The 18,883-nt window shown below is 29.8% G+C and overlaps 1 protein-coding gene across 1 annotated transcript in view; it reads right to left on the reverse strand.

Moving 5' to 3' along the window:
- Positions 1 to 10,996: 10,996 nt before the first annotated feature.
- The window catches only part of LOC118183073 (uncharacterized), a 342,207-nt gene continuing 334,320 nt past the window's right edge, over positions 10,997 to 18,883 (reverse strand). The window contains exon 3 of the mRNA XM_035352500.2: positions 10,997 to 12,493. Within this exon, the coding sequence (XP_035208391.1) occupies positions 12,431 to 12,493 (63 nt within the window). The 3' untranslated portion in view covers positions 10,997 to 12,430. The remainder of the gene's footprint in view (positions 12,494 to 18,883) is intronic.

The raw sequence follows: 18,883 nt of genomic DNA on the forward strand, positions 1-18,883 counted from the left end.
GTAAATATTCTAATCCGTTAATTATGGTATTCATTTTTATCTTAGAAATAACTTGTATTATTTACTTAAAATGCTAATGAGTTAGAATTAAAAGAGCACAGTAAAAATATTTCAATAAAAAATTTAAAGATATTTTGTACCTCAAACTAGATTTTCCAAGATTAATGTGCTCTGATTTAGGAATAATTAAACCTAATTAAATAAAAGTATATGAATCATTAACTGCTTGTTACCACAATTTTGAAATAATATTTATTATATATATATATTTTGGTTGATTTTGATTTATAGCTCGAAACTGAAAATAAAATTTTAAAAATATAAATAATAATCTACTTCAATTCGTAAAATCATGTTAAGTTTATGAATAAAAATCAATGCAATCATCAATAATAGTCATTGGTTTATATTACTTAAAATTAGCAAACACATTTTAAATAATCATTGAGAATAAGTAAACACATTTTAAATAAGCATTGAAAATAAGTAAACACATTTTAGATAATCATTGAGAATAAGTAAACACATTTTAGATAATCACTGAAAATAAGTAAACAATTTACAGAATCCTCGAAAATAAGTAAACACATTTTAAATAATCATTGAAAATAAGTAAACACATTTTAAAAAATTCCTTCCAATAACTTTTAACAACCGGATCAAATTTTATTAACTTAAATTTTATATTATTTAAAATAAATATAACATCAGTTTACACAGAAATGCCCTTTAAAATCGATATTAAATAAGTGCGATTAATACTGATACATTTTACGACACGCACTAATTTCCTAAAATTATGTTATTTAGAATAGACAACCTTTTAAAAATTTCAGCTAGTGTGATATTTTTGAATAAATCCTGAGTTTCTAGTAAAATATATTAGATGTTTACCGAAACTTCCTGGAATATTTTTGCTCAATAATTTACTCGTCAGTTTTTGCTTGAAACAAAAAATACTATTTGCTTATATTTTACTTATAATTATGTGATATGCATCAATTTTGAATGCTTAGTAGGTGTGCAACTGAGCATTTTCCCAGCAGGCATCAGCGACTATAAGATTTTTAATGGAAACTAAATCCGGTTGCAGGAATACGGTCATAGAAAAGAATTTGCTTTTGTAACATCCGACATTGCTATTTATTTATAACCATGCACATTTTATAGTTACGTTGGGAAAACGTTCTCTCAGTGGATTCTTAACGGATCACGGAGGAACTATTGTATAGTAATATATTTCACCCGTAATCTAAATATTAGGAATGAAAGCAAACACTTATAATTATTATATCATAATTCACACAAACATATAGGATGATGTCGTATCAGCTGCTCCGTGTGATGGCTGTAAATAGAGATGAAAAAAATTGCGTTTGAGAATTTATAACCGAGCATTTTTCAGCTTCTTCTATCACTGGAATTTGAAACGAAATTGAATCATTTCAGCCCTACGAGTAAACAACAGAAAAAAATGAAACTTGGTCATACATGTTTGCAAAAACCATTTTATAGTTTGCCTTAAGTTAATAACGTTAAACTGTGTTAAAAATTATTACGTTATTTTAGATTATTATGTGGTAAAGAATAATTTTGTTTTGCTAATATATATGTTGTTTAGCTAAAGTTTTAAGTTTTGTTTGGTAAATTTGAAGTTATTTTTGGCTTGAAGCATTATATAATACTTAAATTTTCAATTTCGTGATATTTTGTTTTATGTCTTCTACAATCAAAATGAAAGTTTTGCTCGATATGATAATTTTGCCTTCTGCCTTCAGGGCCAATTGTTTCAGTACAAAAGTAAAACATAATTTTTTCCTTTGCGCTTTTAATTTTATCGTACTAAAAATATAAGAGTATTTACAATAAGACTTGTTTGTAGATTTAATTTTGTACATTTATTTTTACTGTTTCTATAATCTGCAAACGAAAATTACATAGATCTTTTTTCACATCGTTACTTTCATACTAACATGGTGTTAAAGAATGCCGTGCAACAAAAGAGAAATAGTTTATTACAATTTTAAACTTTTATATAATCTTAAATTTCGCTTTTTTATAATGATGTTTCATACTTGCTGTTAATTTAAAAATAAGTTTGGCTGACTATTTTTTAAATCTCCGTAAATTTTCTACCAACACAATATATATTTCAAGAAAAATAAACAGTATTACATTGACTTGTACACAGCGGTGTCTATAAAACAATAAAATGATAATAAATAAATACATAAATCTTTTTCTTTCGTGTGATAAGTAATAAAGTGTACTTACGATAAATATGTAATAGCAATGAAAGTATATTTTTTACGGCAGAAACTATATAATATACTCAACCAAATTTCAGATAAAATTACGAATCAGTTTCAAAGTAAAAGGAATTATATTCTTGTATTGTATGAGCACATGAGTTACTACACAATCAATATTACACAAAAAATATCTTTTTTCCATTTATCAATAAATATTTCATTTCAAAGTTCATTCACAATAAGTAGCACCAGAACAAATTAAAAATCTTAAAAGAAAATAATATTTTGAAATAAAATAAGGCTTTGATGTGCCACAACCTTAGCAAATAAATTATTTGCCGTTGTTTCATTATCGGTGTATGATACCCTTCCTTCTATTCATTCTGTTTAATTGTACTTGCTATTAAAAGTTACCGTTTCATGTTTTTTCGCAAATGAAAAGCTTGTGAACAAACTGCATTGAAAATAACAGTTAAGAAATGAAGAAAAAGATGTGTTTTATATGTTAAATAAATGTTCAATATTTTCATGGAAATTCAAATAAAGTTCAAAACAGATTTCTTCAGAAATTGTTCATTCCTATAGAAACTGTTTATCTTTCTTAACACTTTTTTATTCCATCCAGGTAATACATTTCTACGTCTTCTGCTTAAGGAAACATTTAAGCGCAGTTTGTTTTATTAGACTGCATGGTTTTAAGCAATTTTAGTATTTAAAAATAAAAAAGTATAGATATAATTCTCTAAGAAAGGAATTTGAACTATATAAATTTCTTTGCTTAAAAAATTTGTTTACTAAATTTTAAAATTGTTTAATAAAGAAATAAATTATATTCTTTTGGTCAGTTTTAGAATGCAAACAAGAAAACCGTTAATAGACATTTGCAAACTAGTTAACACGAATGATATTTTAATTCTATACCTTATTTATGCCATGTTTGGATTCATTATATATATATATTAATATTATTATGAAATTTTGCATTCTATTGAAATACGTTTTTACAAAAACATGACACACACACACGTACACACATATATATAATATATGTACATATAGGTATGTATATATAGACGAAAAGTAAGGAATTTAGAGCCAAATCCACAGAGACCCAAAAGAAATGCAATTCGAAACCAGTAAAATATTGTGGTAATTTTGTTTTAAAATAAATATTTCTGATTTAGAGAGAGAGAGAAAGAGAGTATATGTAAATATTATTTGTAATATTCCAAACTGGTATGATTTTTTTCATTAAACTGGTATAGTTTTTTTCCGTATGGTTATTTTTTCCTAGGATGGTTATGGTTAATTAAAAACTTAAATAATATATATATTAATACTTATAAACAAAAGAAATCAAAATTGTTTATTGTAAGTATTAATATATACATATAGTATATGTAAATCTTGTCCGTAATATTCCAAAGTGGAATTTTTGTTTCAAACTGGTAAAGTTATTTTTCTCTAGGATAGTTATGATTAATTAAAAACTTTAATATCTATATATATGTATATTAATGTTTATAATCAAATGTTTTGACTGTAAGTATTAATATATATCAGTACTTACATCAAAAACGTAAGGAAAATTATAAAAATGTATTAAAATGAACCAATTCAATTTTAAAAACAAAGTAAAAGTTAACACTATTTTGGAAAAAAATTATATTATTTAAAGGCAAATTATTTCTATTAAATTATAAATTTAAGTTCTTTGATTATCTTAATCTTGAGCAGCTTTAGTGGATTTTTCAAGGTTCTCAGCCACTTTTAGAGATGCATTATTTTAGTTGAATCGCTGTTTTATATATGGTAAATAATCAATAAATAATAATTACACAATTCAATCAAAGTTTGGTGGTTAAAAATCTAACAGGAAGAACATACATCCAAATTGGATCAACAAAGCAATTCAATAAAATAATAAATAGTATAAATTAATGTAATAAAACAAATAACTGAACATTCTTTGGTCTTTTGCCAGGAGCATCTGAAAGACAGTTATGATAGAAGGGTTAATTTCGTTACTTTTGGTATTGATCATACGTTTGCTGAAAAGATTTCAGTAGACAAACGTACATATCTAAAATTTTGATAGAAGGCTTAATTCTGAAATGACGCAGATTAGAGTAGTTTATTATAAACAATTGCTAGTTTTAGCATGAAAAGACCAAATAACAAAACTTAAATGTAAAGGCGGTGGTAGTGGTAAATTTTTTGGAGCATAACCTGAAAGGGTATACGCGCCAAAAGGCTATGGGACTATTGAAAAATTAAAGTTACAACTTTGATATACATATTTACTTCCAATCCACGTATCTATTTGTCTGTATCTATATATTTAAATATTGATATAAATGTGATTAGTTTTAACTTTTTGACGGTCATGAACGAGCTCAACTCACATTCCAGTTACGCACCGCAGTGGGCACAAACGAACACAACTCCCATTCCAAATTCACGACTGAGAGATATCGCGAGTATTTGGGAAGAAAGAATTATTTAATGTTGCATCTCCAAAGGGTACTGAAATGTGTTTATTTTTTAATTATAAAAATTTTTCACATTCCCATCAGTACATCAATCCGGAATAACAAAAACTTTTCCATTAAAAAGATATTATTAAAATTATTATCAAACTAATCATTAAATAATTAAAAATTATTCGAAAACTCTTTTCCAATTAAAATTATTATAAAATAATAAAAAGTATTAAAATTATTATTAATTACATAAATGTGTTTGAACAAAAATTTAATTTTTCTTTCAACGAAACTGATTCATCTCTTCGCTACACTTCATATTAATGATCCCATACATATTAAATACAAAAGTTTAAATTTAATAATAGTATTTCGAAAATATCTTCCACTCTACTTAATTCAGGTTCTCCGCAAATACGAAACCCTAACTAGAGTACTAATAAAATTCAGGCATATGTTTCGAAAGTTTTGTTTTAAATGTAAAGGGAGGAAAATAAAAGCTTTTTTTAAATTTTATTTTTTCCCTCTAGTTTAAGTAGAAAACGAAGGTAGTCAAGTTAGCATGTCTACTGTGTTGAGAATTTTACCACCTGCGACCAATTTACGAAACGTTTCTCTTGTACAATTTTCCTTTTAAATAAAAATCATTCGAAGTTTTTCTGAGGCCTATTATTAATGATGCCTCATTTGATTTGAATGAATCTGCAGTTATTGAATTCAGAATTACTGAAAAAAAATAAATTCGAAAATACTGATCGCCCATAAAAACTCACATGTATCGTGAATCGATAGAAAGAGCAAACATAATTTTGAAATTTTTTTCGTCAGTTTTCCAGGGATTTCAGAGTCATCAGAATATAATATATGTATTCAAATTTGATATCTATTTCCCAAAACTGTGTAATTTGTTTCACGTTAATAACGGTCTAAACGGGAGTAGAAAAGAAGTTAAAAATGCCGAACTATTTTGTTCTAGCTTCTAGTATATGGCATTAAAAAAATTTAACAGTAATGCTGCAAATTAAAAAAAAAACTTATCAATTTGATATACCTGCAATGAAAATGGTTTAAATTTATATCTGTAGTTAAAAATAAATAAAATGTTCAAATTGGCCCTCTTAATTCGCTTTGTTAATTAAGAAAATATTGATTGAATAAATTTAAAAAACAAACTGATAAGTTACGTTTAACTGAATGGCAACATTTTAAGAATTGCTACACATCGAAGGAAAAAATAATACTTTAAATTTTCTTATCTGCGAGAAGAAGCATAAAGTAAAAATTAAAGATTTCATGTTTCAAGCAGCTTATTTTATTTTACGTAACATAATATACAAATTTTAATTCGCACGTTCTAGTTCATGAGTTAAAAATAGTGTACTTACCAATCTTTTATACCAAATACTGTTTGAAAGGAAGTAATTAAAACCACACCAGTTTAGAATATTACAGAAAAGATTTTTTTTTTCATTTTCGCTTTATAGGTAACAAACCGAAACCTTCAATGTCTTCCAAATCTTTGCTCACTGGATCAATAATAGCTAGGTTTTAATTGAAACGCTTATGTAAGAATTAGTATCCGTTTCTAAAAATCAGCGCTTCTTATTTCATGAATTAAAACTAAATCATTATAACTAATTCCCCCTGTCTTAGGGAAGAAAGAAATGAAAATTAATTAGTAAAATTTACACTTTAGACCAATTAATTCCCCATAATATTTAGAAGCAAAATAATCATTCAAAGAAATAATATTCTTTTATGAAAATAAGCAGTTAGTTGGATCGAATAAATACATTTAATTGAAAATAAAATTTATTTATTTGATATGCAATTCGACAAGTTCTCAAAACATATTTATTAGCTACAGATTTAAAAAGAACTAATTACTCTGCAGTCTTTATTATTCGAATCCTTCAAAATCTTCGCCAGGTTTGAATACTTTTTTAACATAAAATTTTAAATATATTTCTTGAACTACTTAGTTTTTTTTTAAATTACCATCTAACATATGTGTTACAAATTATTACTGATAACAATTTTACAGTGGCAACAGATTTGAATAAACATACTTTGAAACCGAAAGCAATACAGCCACCAAATGCTTTTTTTTTGTGTGTGAAAAGGAGCCCCAAGATGTCAGCTACAGCAGCTAGTGGGAAGTATTACTTTCGATGTTAATTTTAGGGAAATCTAAAACTATTACCGATTTTGCTATAGCAAATAATTAAACAATAATTTGCATCAATGCAAAGTTACTTTCCAATTTAAAACCCGGCATTATTTCTCATAGAATTGGCTTGATAAACAATATATAAGTTAATATCCATGATTTTGTTTTAAACAAAATATGATAAAAATATTTGGTATAAATTAGTTTTCTCAATAGTCGGTATATAGTAAATTTTAAAACATTTATAAATCTTTCTAGTGCGCGCGGCAGTATTTCAACGAAGAGTATAAATCTTAAAGGAATAGCATAGAATCTTTCCCCAAAAGTATGCACTGTAATTATATATCCATATATTTAATTTATCCTAGCAGTCTCACACTAATTCTTACTAATACCGATCAACATATAATAGACAATCTTGACTTGCAAATAATTAATCATCACACTAGTAAGAATTTTGACAAAAGCCCCTGAAGAATCGGCGTTGTCTCACTTTGCAATTGTTCATTTTTCTAACTTTTCATTTAATTTTCATTTAGATTTTATTAGCTTTATTACTACTACTGTTAAAAATAAATGATCATGTGACCAGACGACCGTGAGCTTGTAAACGTCTGACATTTTTCCCGGCAGACCTTGTGAAGATTTTATGTAAACAAATCTTTATAATACTATTTTTTTCAATTTACTAGCTATTGCTTGACAGACAATTTCCCTTTACATACTGACTTCCATTCTTCCCTTTTTCAATTTTTTTTTATAAATTTTTTAAAAATTTATTATGTTTGAAACTTTTGGGAACTGGTACTTAAATTGCATAGCTGATTGGAGTAATGTTGATTTCGAATTGGAATTCTTAATTCTGCGCTAAATTTGAATTATTAATAGGAGTTATTTTAATTTTATTAATTTGATTATATATATAATGATGAAATAATTACTTAGTTTGTTGGCCAATGGAATAAAAAACGTTTTGCTCCATTTAGTAAAATTTATATTATTTCAAAATAAACGGAAAAAATGTATTGTAAAATTTGTTTAATTTTATCATTTATGACAAAAATATGGTAAAAATGCCTTATCACATTGTTTTTCTTTGTGGTCTTACGGCATTATTATCTCTTACTAAATTATTTTTATGGGAAAAGTTATTTAACCGCGTAGCGTAATTTATGGCGAACTTCATTTTATTTTATTCCTTATGGCAAATATATCTGAATGGCATTATTATTCCTTATTAAATTGTCCGTATGGTAAAAATGCCAATGTAAAATTTATTTAATTTTAATCTGGCAAAATTTTGTTCTTTATGGCAGTTACTTCGGAATGTTTCTCTTACATATGATGATTCTGATTTACCTAAAAGCTTAGTTCGTGTATTTCTCTTTTAACTGAAATAAAACAATTAAATTTTCATTGATATAAGCTGTAAAAATTAAACAGAAAATTATTTTTGCTTTCACAGTATAAGAATTAAACTATGAAATTTCTTTTTTGTTTACATTGATGAAGTACATAACTGTAACCGCATCTTTCTGTTCATATAAACTCAAATAATGCGTTTTTTGTAACGTAAAATTAAAAATACATAAATAAGTAAACAACATTATGATTGTTGTTACAGTTTTAAATTAATAAGCTTTTATTTCGAAAAAATAAAATTGGTGGAAATTGAATCTATAATTCTAAGTATTGAGAAATACAATTACCAGGATGGAATAATATTTAAGCACATTCTTGAAAATTTCCCCGAATTTTCCTTCCGTTTGTGTTTTAAAGATGTCTTGAAAATTCACCTCCAAGCTATTAAAAGCTTGTCGTCTAAACTATTAAATATGATTTTCTTTCATAAATATTTGTTTGAAACAAACAATTAAATAGCATAAAACCCTGAATAAGCTTCATATTATAATAGACGTAATGTATAATTTAGATTTTTGACATCAATAACATTGCAACTAGTATATAATTAGTAAAATATATTTAAATATATTAATAATTTAAGTTAACACTTTGTCTACTAAGTAACAGTTATGGAATTCAACTTAAAGGAGATGCTTTCAAATTCTTCTAAGACTTAAAATAATAATTTTATTGATAAGCATATTTCGATTAATGATAAATAAATTATTATAGATTCTGTTATAAAACATTTTTCAATGTATATTAAACAATTATGTAAATGATCATGAAATAATTGAATAAATAACTATCGATATAACAAGTTACAACAAAGAATTTTTTATTTTTGATGGTATACCAAAGGAAACTTTATAAAATTACTCTTACTTTTTTTTCTGAAATTTTAAAAGGAATAACATTAAAAGAAATAAAAGTTTTATAAATGCTCACTAAAAAAGAATATTTAGCCTTAATGTTACTATAATTCATATTCACAATAATATTAATAATTCGTAGAAATGACGATTATTTAAATATTTCAGATCATGCAACAGTTAGTAAAAGTAATTCCCAATTGTTATTCAATACTATATAAATTAAATCTTAGCTAAACATACAAAGCAATATCAGAATTTTCATTATGTTTGAAGATTACAAACAAAAATTCAACAGAAATTGTTCTAACTTTACTTTTGAAGGTAATTGTAGCAATAATTTATGTTTGTAAACGATTACTAAATCGAAAGTTGGGTATCATATTCTTCCATAGTAGAAATTATAGGGAGGTAGATTTTTGAAATATGTAAATTAATATTCATGGTTTGACCTTTTTTTTAATATTTGTTCATTCTGCTTTTCTCAGACGATTAGCGAGCGTAGTAACTGCATAGTTAAAATTTTTTAAACCATATATTCGAAACTGCAACTTTTTAAAGGATTGTTATAGTTGTAAATCATACAAAAAATTGCGAAATGTGCATTCGAAGTTGTAGCATTTTCTCTGAAACATCCTGAAATAAGTCTCAGTCATAAATTTTGATATCACAGTTTTAATTCAAAGCAGTTTTTAACTAGAAACAAACTCTTAATTAAAAACAAATGTCAGTTAATTTTGACTCAAAATTGATAACTAGTAGGCAAAGTTAAATTTAGCACCAGTTTTGCTTTCTCCATGTTGCAAAAGTAAACATACACCGATACATTTTGAGTCATTGCAAACGATAAAGGTTTCCAACAAGCGCTGCGCTGCTGCGTAGAAGCTTTGGAATGCCGTTTCATGGAATGATTTATTTCTTCCCGAGCCGCCCATGCTCTTGTAAAGAACTAAATAACTTTAAAAATAGTTCTATTTGTTTATTTGCTCAAATTCTTGTTAAAATATTCCCTCATACACTTGTGGCTTTGTCAGATGTACCGAATATTTAAGTACACTTATATTATAAAAGAAAACAAACATGTAGACCTAAGAAATAGTAAAAGGTAGGGGTGTGCAAACAGTTCTCCAAACACATATTTTAGACTACATCACTTAAATTCCTTTTCAGTCGAAATGCCTTTTTCACCTAAATAATTTGTACTTCAAAACTGACCTCTCAATGCTCAATGGAAATGAGCGTAGACGGCGTTGGCAATATAAAATATTTATTTGAACCAGCATTTTTTTTGAATGCATTTCCCTCGTAAACTCAGAATATCAAGAAGCAAATTAAAGAAAGCTAGCTATGTGAGTGAATATATTACGAAAAATAGTTATTTTGATGAAAAATATGGAACTGCATAATGAACTGCTAATATTTAGTGCAATTGCTAGACATTTTCTTTTGCATTCCAGTATATTTTATGCTTAACGCTTAAAAAATAACAAATACATGAATGCAATTTCATATTTAAGATAAATTTAAGGCTAAATTAAAGACATTTTAAAATAAAGTTTAAAGATAAATTAAAGACATTTTAAGATAAATTAAAAATGCATCGAAATAATTTTGCTTAATTAATATATACAATTCAATTGTTCTTAGTATTAAACAGAAATATGTAAAATTAACTTTGCTATCATCCCGAAGTTTGTATAATTAGAAGCAATTAAAATGCCTTTAGCATTTTACATTCTACGAAGGATTAAAAAGTGGCGTTTAAAGAATTAATTTATTTCGTTTAGATTTTGTAAAATTGATAGATAAGTAAAATTGTATTATTTACCATAATCATTGCCACAATTCTAATAATTATAAGTAATTCTGAACATAAATTAACGTTAAACTTAAACACTTAAATGTTTTTGTTTTATGCCAAATAAACCGTTTAGGATTACAGATGTTATTAAATATAAATTAATGTAAATAACATTTCATTAGCTGAGTATATTGAAGCTAAATTTTATTCCAAATGAAAAGGAAAAGTTATTTACTTCTTATGCTGAATTAATTAATAACAAAATAATTACTGTGTAAAGAAGAGTTATATTCTGGGTTCCGAAGCCAGGCAATTTAACGACGTATGCAGTGCATGTACTTCATAAAGATTTTAATAAAACAAGTAAGCTCTAATTACTAGTTAGAAAATTATATAATTATATGCCCAATAAATAATCCGGAAATCTGAAAATCAATTGGCTATTCCAACAAGCACTTACATAAAACTCATGCTGGCTAAAACACGGGATAACACAAATATTCATATATACGTTTACAAATATTACGAAATAAATTCCACCGTTTTTTCGCAAGCTTCCATACATTAGAATTATACCAGAAAGTCCATTTTTATGAGCTACAGAGTTTTTAAACATTCGAAAAGCATACAGATACAAAACATTAATCAAATCTGAAAATTCTTGAATTAATACTCATGGACAAGAAGTATAAAACTTACATACATATATTCCTTGGCATGCATTATTTTAATACGATTGGGATGGAATATTTCAAAAACAACTCCTTTGTCAATGAGCTGTAACCGTATCTTATATCTGCAGTTTCTTTTAACACCTGTGATCGAGCCAACATAACAATTGATTTCTTCTTTCCAACAATATTTCATAAATCATCTATTGAATTTTACAAGCACCTTTCCGCAATATTTACAGTGGAAAAATTCTAATGAACACAAAGGACTGTTACAGCACATTTACAGAGAAAGTTAATCGGGAAAAATATATATATGTATATATTTTTGAGCGAAACATTGAGTTCTGAATCGTCATCATTCTTCTTTTACAAGAAAAAGTAATAAGATAACATAGATTTCGTAAAGCTACTAACGTATATTTCATAAGAATATGGAAAAAACTTTCGTATGTGCTTTCAAACCAAATGAATACAAAAATAAGCGAAATAAGTCATTAGGAACTGTTAGCACACCTCTCGTAGAAACTTCATGAGATAAATTAACAGTAAATAGAATAATAAATAGTATAATAGGTAAACAAAATGAGATAACGATTAGAATAGAATGATAGTTCCACAGAGAAGAAACTTCTGAAAATCGACGGGTTCTTTTTTTCTTTTCCTTTTGGAAGGGACAGGAGGTTGTTTTTCAGAAAGGGACCGTTAGGTAATTTTATGCTGTCTTTGGGTGGGTTTGAGTTCTCTTTTTCCATTGGGAGTTTGGCTTTCCGTTGTTCAATATCGTCCACGGGCCCACCGTAGCAAGGCGTCAGCGAGAACATCCAAGTGCGCTTTCGTCTGAAAAGATAAAAGAATAAAAATTGTCATATTTGCTCTTAAATATTCAATTTTATTAAACCAGTCAACAAATTCAAACGAAATTCCAACTAATAGAGGATCATCAAAAATGAAAGACTTGGTTTCAAATAATAATAATAAAAAAACTATCGGTTTAACTAATCTGGAATGGTAAACTCGAGATTTAACAAACTAATCAAGGTGAAAGAGTGTTCTGAAATCCATTTAATCTCAGGAACTGCGTTATTAAGAATATGTGAAATACGACATTACACTCGAAATTGTTTTTTTTTATGTAAAGTATTTAATAACCATTCCGTATTAGTAAAACACTTCTTTACAGCTGCATATTAGAAGAGTGAAATAAGCCCCAGGCTTCAATTGATTTGTTGTTGACTGTTATATGTGTGAACATTTCAGGCAGATTAGATTTTTAATTACACATCAAAGATCTATCTGCCTGAAATGCTCACAATAAACTACAACTTCAGGTTCTGAAGACTATATGGCTGTTTTCTTCCATATCTTGAGGTATCTTAACATATGCAAAGATAACGGATACGTAGATTCGTTACTGTAATTATCATAGACTTTACCAAATTTATTATATAGTGAAATATACTACTCTAGTCACAGTATATTTTAATTCATATCATATAAATTTCCATAAAATATTGTTTATAGGTGTCAGACGAACATCCTTCGACATATTAACAAGTTCCGATTGGAGTTGTGGATTCTAGGATGTCTTGGCAATCACCACCGTCAACTCCTAAGGTAAAAATTCTTAATAATATAAACAAAGATTATGGTATTTGTACGTTCCGTTGTTTAAATATAGTGGACTGTAAATTAACTTGATGTTACTTCAGTATAGAACTCAAAAACCTCAGACTCCTAACGTTGACCGAAACTTCTTTATTGACTTTTAAATAGTAAGTTAGTTGAGGAACGGCGAAGACCACACAAACTCCGACTTCAGTGGCGGCTTACCAAACACAAACTCAGTAGAACCTCTGCTTAGTTGAAACTCCAGTAATTCACAGAAACCTCGAAGCTCTAACCGCGAGCTTTAAAAACCTAACAAATTTGCGTCTGCGCCGCTCCTCGGTACAAAGAAAGAAATACAATTTGCATAACATCGAACATACCCCCAGCCTTCAAGTCCCAAGGGGGTTCAAACAATAAATTTAAACTGTTGAACTGCATAAACCTGAAAAAAAAAATTAAAGTCTCTAAATCAAGAATTAAATGGCAAAGCGCATAGCTTTGCTATAGGTCGTTTTATTTCACCATTAGACGTGCGTAAACTCACCACTCGAACTTTCTCATCCAGACCGGGATGCACTTTAATAATTCTACCTAATTTCCAACGTAGCGGAGGTAGATTTTCGTTCTTAATAAGAACCATATCACCAATCTTCAGGTCTTGTTGTACCTTGCACCACTTGGGTCTCTGCTGCAATCTAGATAAATACTCACTGCTCCAACGATTCCAGAAATGTTGAAATAACCTTTGCACGTTCCTCCAACGGTCACTGCAGCTCATGGTTTCTTGAATTTGGTTAGATTCTGGAATAGCGTTTAAAGCCGCTCCGGTTAAAAAGTGTCCTGGTGTTATCGCCTCCAAGTCGCTACAATCACTTGAAGCTGGTACTAAAGGCCTAGAATTAAGACAGGATTCAATTTGGGTTATTAATGTCAAAAATTCCTCGTATGTTAAAATAAGTGTTCCTAAACATCTTTTTAAGTGATGTTTCATAGACTTGATACCCGCTTCCCAAAGCCCTCCAAAATGAGGGGCAGAGGGAGGATTAAACAACCATTTAATATTTTCTGAAGAAATATAACCCTGTAGCTGTTCATCACGTTGAACAATAGAAAAGGCTTTCCTTAATTCTTTATTAGCTCCTATAAAATTCGTTGCACAATCACTGCGAATTTCACACGGTTTGCCTCTACGAGCTATAAACCGCTTAAGTGTCGCGAGGAATGATTTTGTTGAAAGATCTCCTACTAATTCTAAGTGTATTGCTCTTGTAGTAAAACAAATAAATAGACATACGTAACACTTAAAGATTTTGACTCCTCTACCAGGACGATACTTAACGTTAAATGGTCCTGCTAAATCAATCCCTACACGAGAAAAAGCTCTACTTTGAGTAACTCTTGAAGTGGGTAAATCTGCCATTAGCTGAGTTGCAGTTTGCGCTCTAACTCTACGGCAGATAACACATTGGTTTATACACTTTCTTATAATATCTCTAGCATTCACAATCCAAAATCTATGTCGTATGACAGAAGTGAGTAGCTGCGTACCTGCGTGAAGATACGTGTCATGATAATGCTTAATAATTAAACGCGTAATATTGTAATTCTTAGGTAAAATCATAGGATGTTTCTGATTATTTGAAACTGTAGAGTTTCTGAGCCTTCCGCCTACACGCATTACTCCCGCAGAATCCAAGAAAAGACTTAAAGACAGTAATTTACTTGATGTCTTCAAGGGTTTACCAGATTCTAAACAGAATAATTCTTCTGGAAATTCGGCTCTTTGCACAATCCTAACAATCATAGAAGTAACTTCACAGAATTCTTCAGTAGATAAATAACCCTTTATACGCTCTGTAGGTAACTTGCTACAATTATTTCTAAATCTTAAACACCACGCTAACACCCGACATAACTTTAACCATGACGAAAATCTTGAAAACACACTAGGCTCTTCAAATTTGGAAGCATTTGAACTGAAACTCTTTTTCAATTCCTTCAACATAACTTCACCCTCTAATTCTACACTTGAATTTTGCTGTACATGAATTACGGATTCGTTTAACCACTGCGGTCCCTTCATCCATAACTCACATTGTAGGAATTCTGATGGAATAAAACCTCTGGTCCCACAGTCTGCAGGATTTTCTTTCCCAGCAACATAATTCCATTGAATACCTGGAACAGCTTCCTGGATTTTTGCAACTCGATTTGCCACAAAAGGTAGCCAACGGCGAGGTTCGGACGAAACCCATGCCAATGTAACCCGCGAGTCGGTCCATGCGTAAATATTGTTAATAGGCAGTTCTATGCATGATAATACTGCATGTAAGAGGTTTGCTAAAAGTAACGCAGCACACAACTCTAGTCTCGGAAGAGACTGGGTTTTTAAGGGCGCTACTCTGGTTTTCGATGTCAGAAGGCTGACTTTGACTGACGAATCAAGGTCGATTGTACGGAGATAGATGACTGCACAATAAGCCTTTTCTGAAGCGTCGCAGAAAGCATGGATATCTATCACTACTGCCTTCGGACTCAAGACATACCTCGGAAATTGTAAGCATGAAAGTAAGGGTAATTCTAGATAGAAACGCTTCCATTTTCTACTTATTCTCTTATCAACGAGTTCATCCCAACCCAGCTGTAAGTTCCATAACTCTTGTAATAATATTTTCGCGTATATTATTGTTGGCGCTAACCATCCCATTGGATCAAAGATTTTGGCTACTTCTGATAAAATAGTCCTCTTAGTAAACTCTTTATCACTTATGCATACCGAAAAGTGAAACGTATCACTAGAGTTGTTCCAATTAATTTCCAATACTTTTACTTTCTTGTCACTGTTTATTTCAAGAGAAATATTGGATTCTCGTAAGCACTCGGGAATATTCTCTAAAATAGCTGAATTGTTTGAAATCCACTCCCTTAAGCGAAATCCACCCCTTTTCATCATTTCATTCAACTGCTGAACTAGAACATTCGCTTCCTCTTCACTTTGTGCCCCTGAAAGCAAATCATCAACATAAAAATCACGAAGGACAATTTTTGATGCTAAAGGAAATCTAACTTGTTCATCTAATGCAAGTTGTTTCATTACTCTAGTAGACAAATACGGCGCACAGGCAGTCCCATATGTAACTGTCACTAATCTAAATGTACTCAAGGGCTCACTAGGACTATCCCTCCAAAGCATTCGTTGCCAATTTGTATCTTCTGGGTGGACACGAATTTGTCTGAACATCTCCTCTACATCGGCACATACTGCAATTTTGCGAGTTCTAAACCGTAGAAGAATTGGAAACAGCTCTTACTGAACTCTTGGCCCAACCATCAAAATATCATTCAATGAAAGACCCGATGTCGTTTTAGCGGAAGCATCGAAAACAACTCTCAGTTTAGTCGTAGTACTTGATTCCTTTAATACGGCATGATGAGGCATGTAATACGTAGAGTCAATAAGAATCTCTCCCTCAGGCACTTCCTCCATATGTCTCAGCTCAAGGTATTCCCTCATGAAATCCTTATACTGTTCATATATCTGAGGCCTTTTTAGAAGTGAATTTTCTAAAGATTGGAATCTACACATAGCTAATTGTCTGGAATCTCCAAGCTGAGAAGGCGGAGAGTGAGACGGTAATTTCACAATATATACCCCACTTTCCTCTCTCGTATATGTAGATTTGAAATAATCTTCACATGTTCTCTCCGATTTAGTAAGCATGTCAAACGTAGGTACAGCATCCAATTTCCAAACGTCTGACAGCATCTGATCATTTTCCACTTGTATATTATTAACATAGATAGTAGGATTAATTTCTGTTGAATTATTCACACTACCTGAAATAATCCATCCTAGTTCAGAACGAGAAGCTACCGGTTTACCTTCTTCGCATTTAATTATTTCTCCCTTTAAAAGAGGTAAGGCAATATCTACGCCTAAAAGTATATCAACAGGCCCACTTTTGTAAAACGTTGGATCTGCTAACATTAAATCATTATATTCCTCAACGTACTTCTTATCCAATGTAAAATGCGGCAAAGTTCCAATAATTCTATTGATGATAAATACTGGTGTTTCAAATGACACTTTCGTCGGAAAATGCGGAACGAAGTTTATTTCCGTAATCCCATTAGTTTTCGTATCCAAAGACCCTAAACATGAAATAAAAACTTTGGCATTTCTTCTTGCTAACCCTAGCCTTTGTACACAATCTTCTGAAATCAGGCTTGCTTGACTGCCAGGGTCAAGGAGGGCTCTACACAATTGGTATTCACCCGATGAATCTAACACTTTAATAACAGCCGTACATAATAAAACTTCACTCTGAAAATTAAAGTCTGAAACACAAGATTTAATTACTGGACTAGAACTTGCGATATTCTTCCCTGACCCAGCCGATTGAGCGCGAGGTTCTGGCCCAGGGAAAAATGGCTTAGCCGTCACTGATAATTCATTCGAACTGTTCGAAACTCCTTTAAGTGCCTTTGGTTCATTTTGAACTCTTTCGAAATGCAGTAGTGTGTGATGATTTTTAAAGCACTTTTTACATTTATGTGTACTTCTACACTCGAAAGCTTTATGGTTTGAAACCAAACAATTAAAACAAACATTATTTCTCTTGACAAAATTAACGCGTTCCTGAACATTCAGATTTAAAAACTTATTACATTTAAAAACTGAATGACCGGCTTTACAATACGTACACTGCGCGCGAATCTCTGAAGCCAATGAAGTTAATTTGTCTTTTGTAACTTGTGTTTTAACACCTTGCGGTTTACCTGCTTGCAAGGTTCTGGCATGAGATTTCAAGAACTCTAGCAGATTATCAAGTGTTGGTATTTCTTCACTCTTTAATGTTCTTTCCCACCATCCTCTCGTCGAAGAATCCAATTTAAACTGAACTATTAACATTAAAATAGTATCCGCGAATTGCTCCACTTTGAATCCTAGATTTTCAAACGAACATACACACTCTCTTACAGTGTCTACTAACGCTAATATCTGACTAGGAATTTCAGATTGTAAATTTGATAAATACAAGATTTTCTTTAATAACGATAAAGTAATTCTCTCTTATGTGAAAATCTTTGACACAATAAATGCCACGCTATTTCGAAATTCCTGTCACAAATAGTTAAAGCTTGAACAATCCGCAAAGCATCTCCTTTTAAAGAACCCTTTAAATATTGTAGCTTTTGTGCACATGATAAACGGTCATTATCCACTATCGCCGTTTTAAATAAATCAAAAAATGATAACCATTCTTCAGTACTGCCACTAAATACAGGAAGAGTTAGCTTAGGTAAGCGTATACTCGCTATTTCACAAGGTTTAGTTTCAACACTAATGTCTTTAACATTCTTAACTCTGGTTAGCATTAAAATTAACTCATCAGCAGTATCTTGTACGACCTGTTGTTCTTCTATAAATACATCAATATCTTTTTCTTCACACACTACAAATATGTTACTAAAAATATCCGAAAGTTCGATCATTAAGTCATTTAATCTAGATTTAAAAAGTTCCAACTGATCAACATCAGGAGAATCGTAAGTCACTGCAATTTTCTCTTTCAGTTTACTTAACTTAGCTTTAGCTACACGCTTTTTAGTCTTAAG

The sequence above is a fragment of the Stegodyphus dumicola genome, chromosome 3 (genome assembly GCF_044657685.1).
Source record: "Stegodyphus dumicola isolate Sdum_Otavi_A_Nest chromosome 3, ASM4465768v1".
Classification (NCBI taxonomy): domain Eukaryota; kingdom Metazoa; phylum Arthropoda; class Arachnida; order Araneae; family Eresidae; genus Stegodyphus; species Stegodyphus dumicola.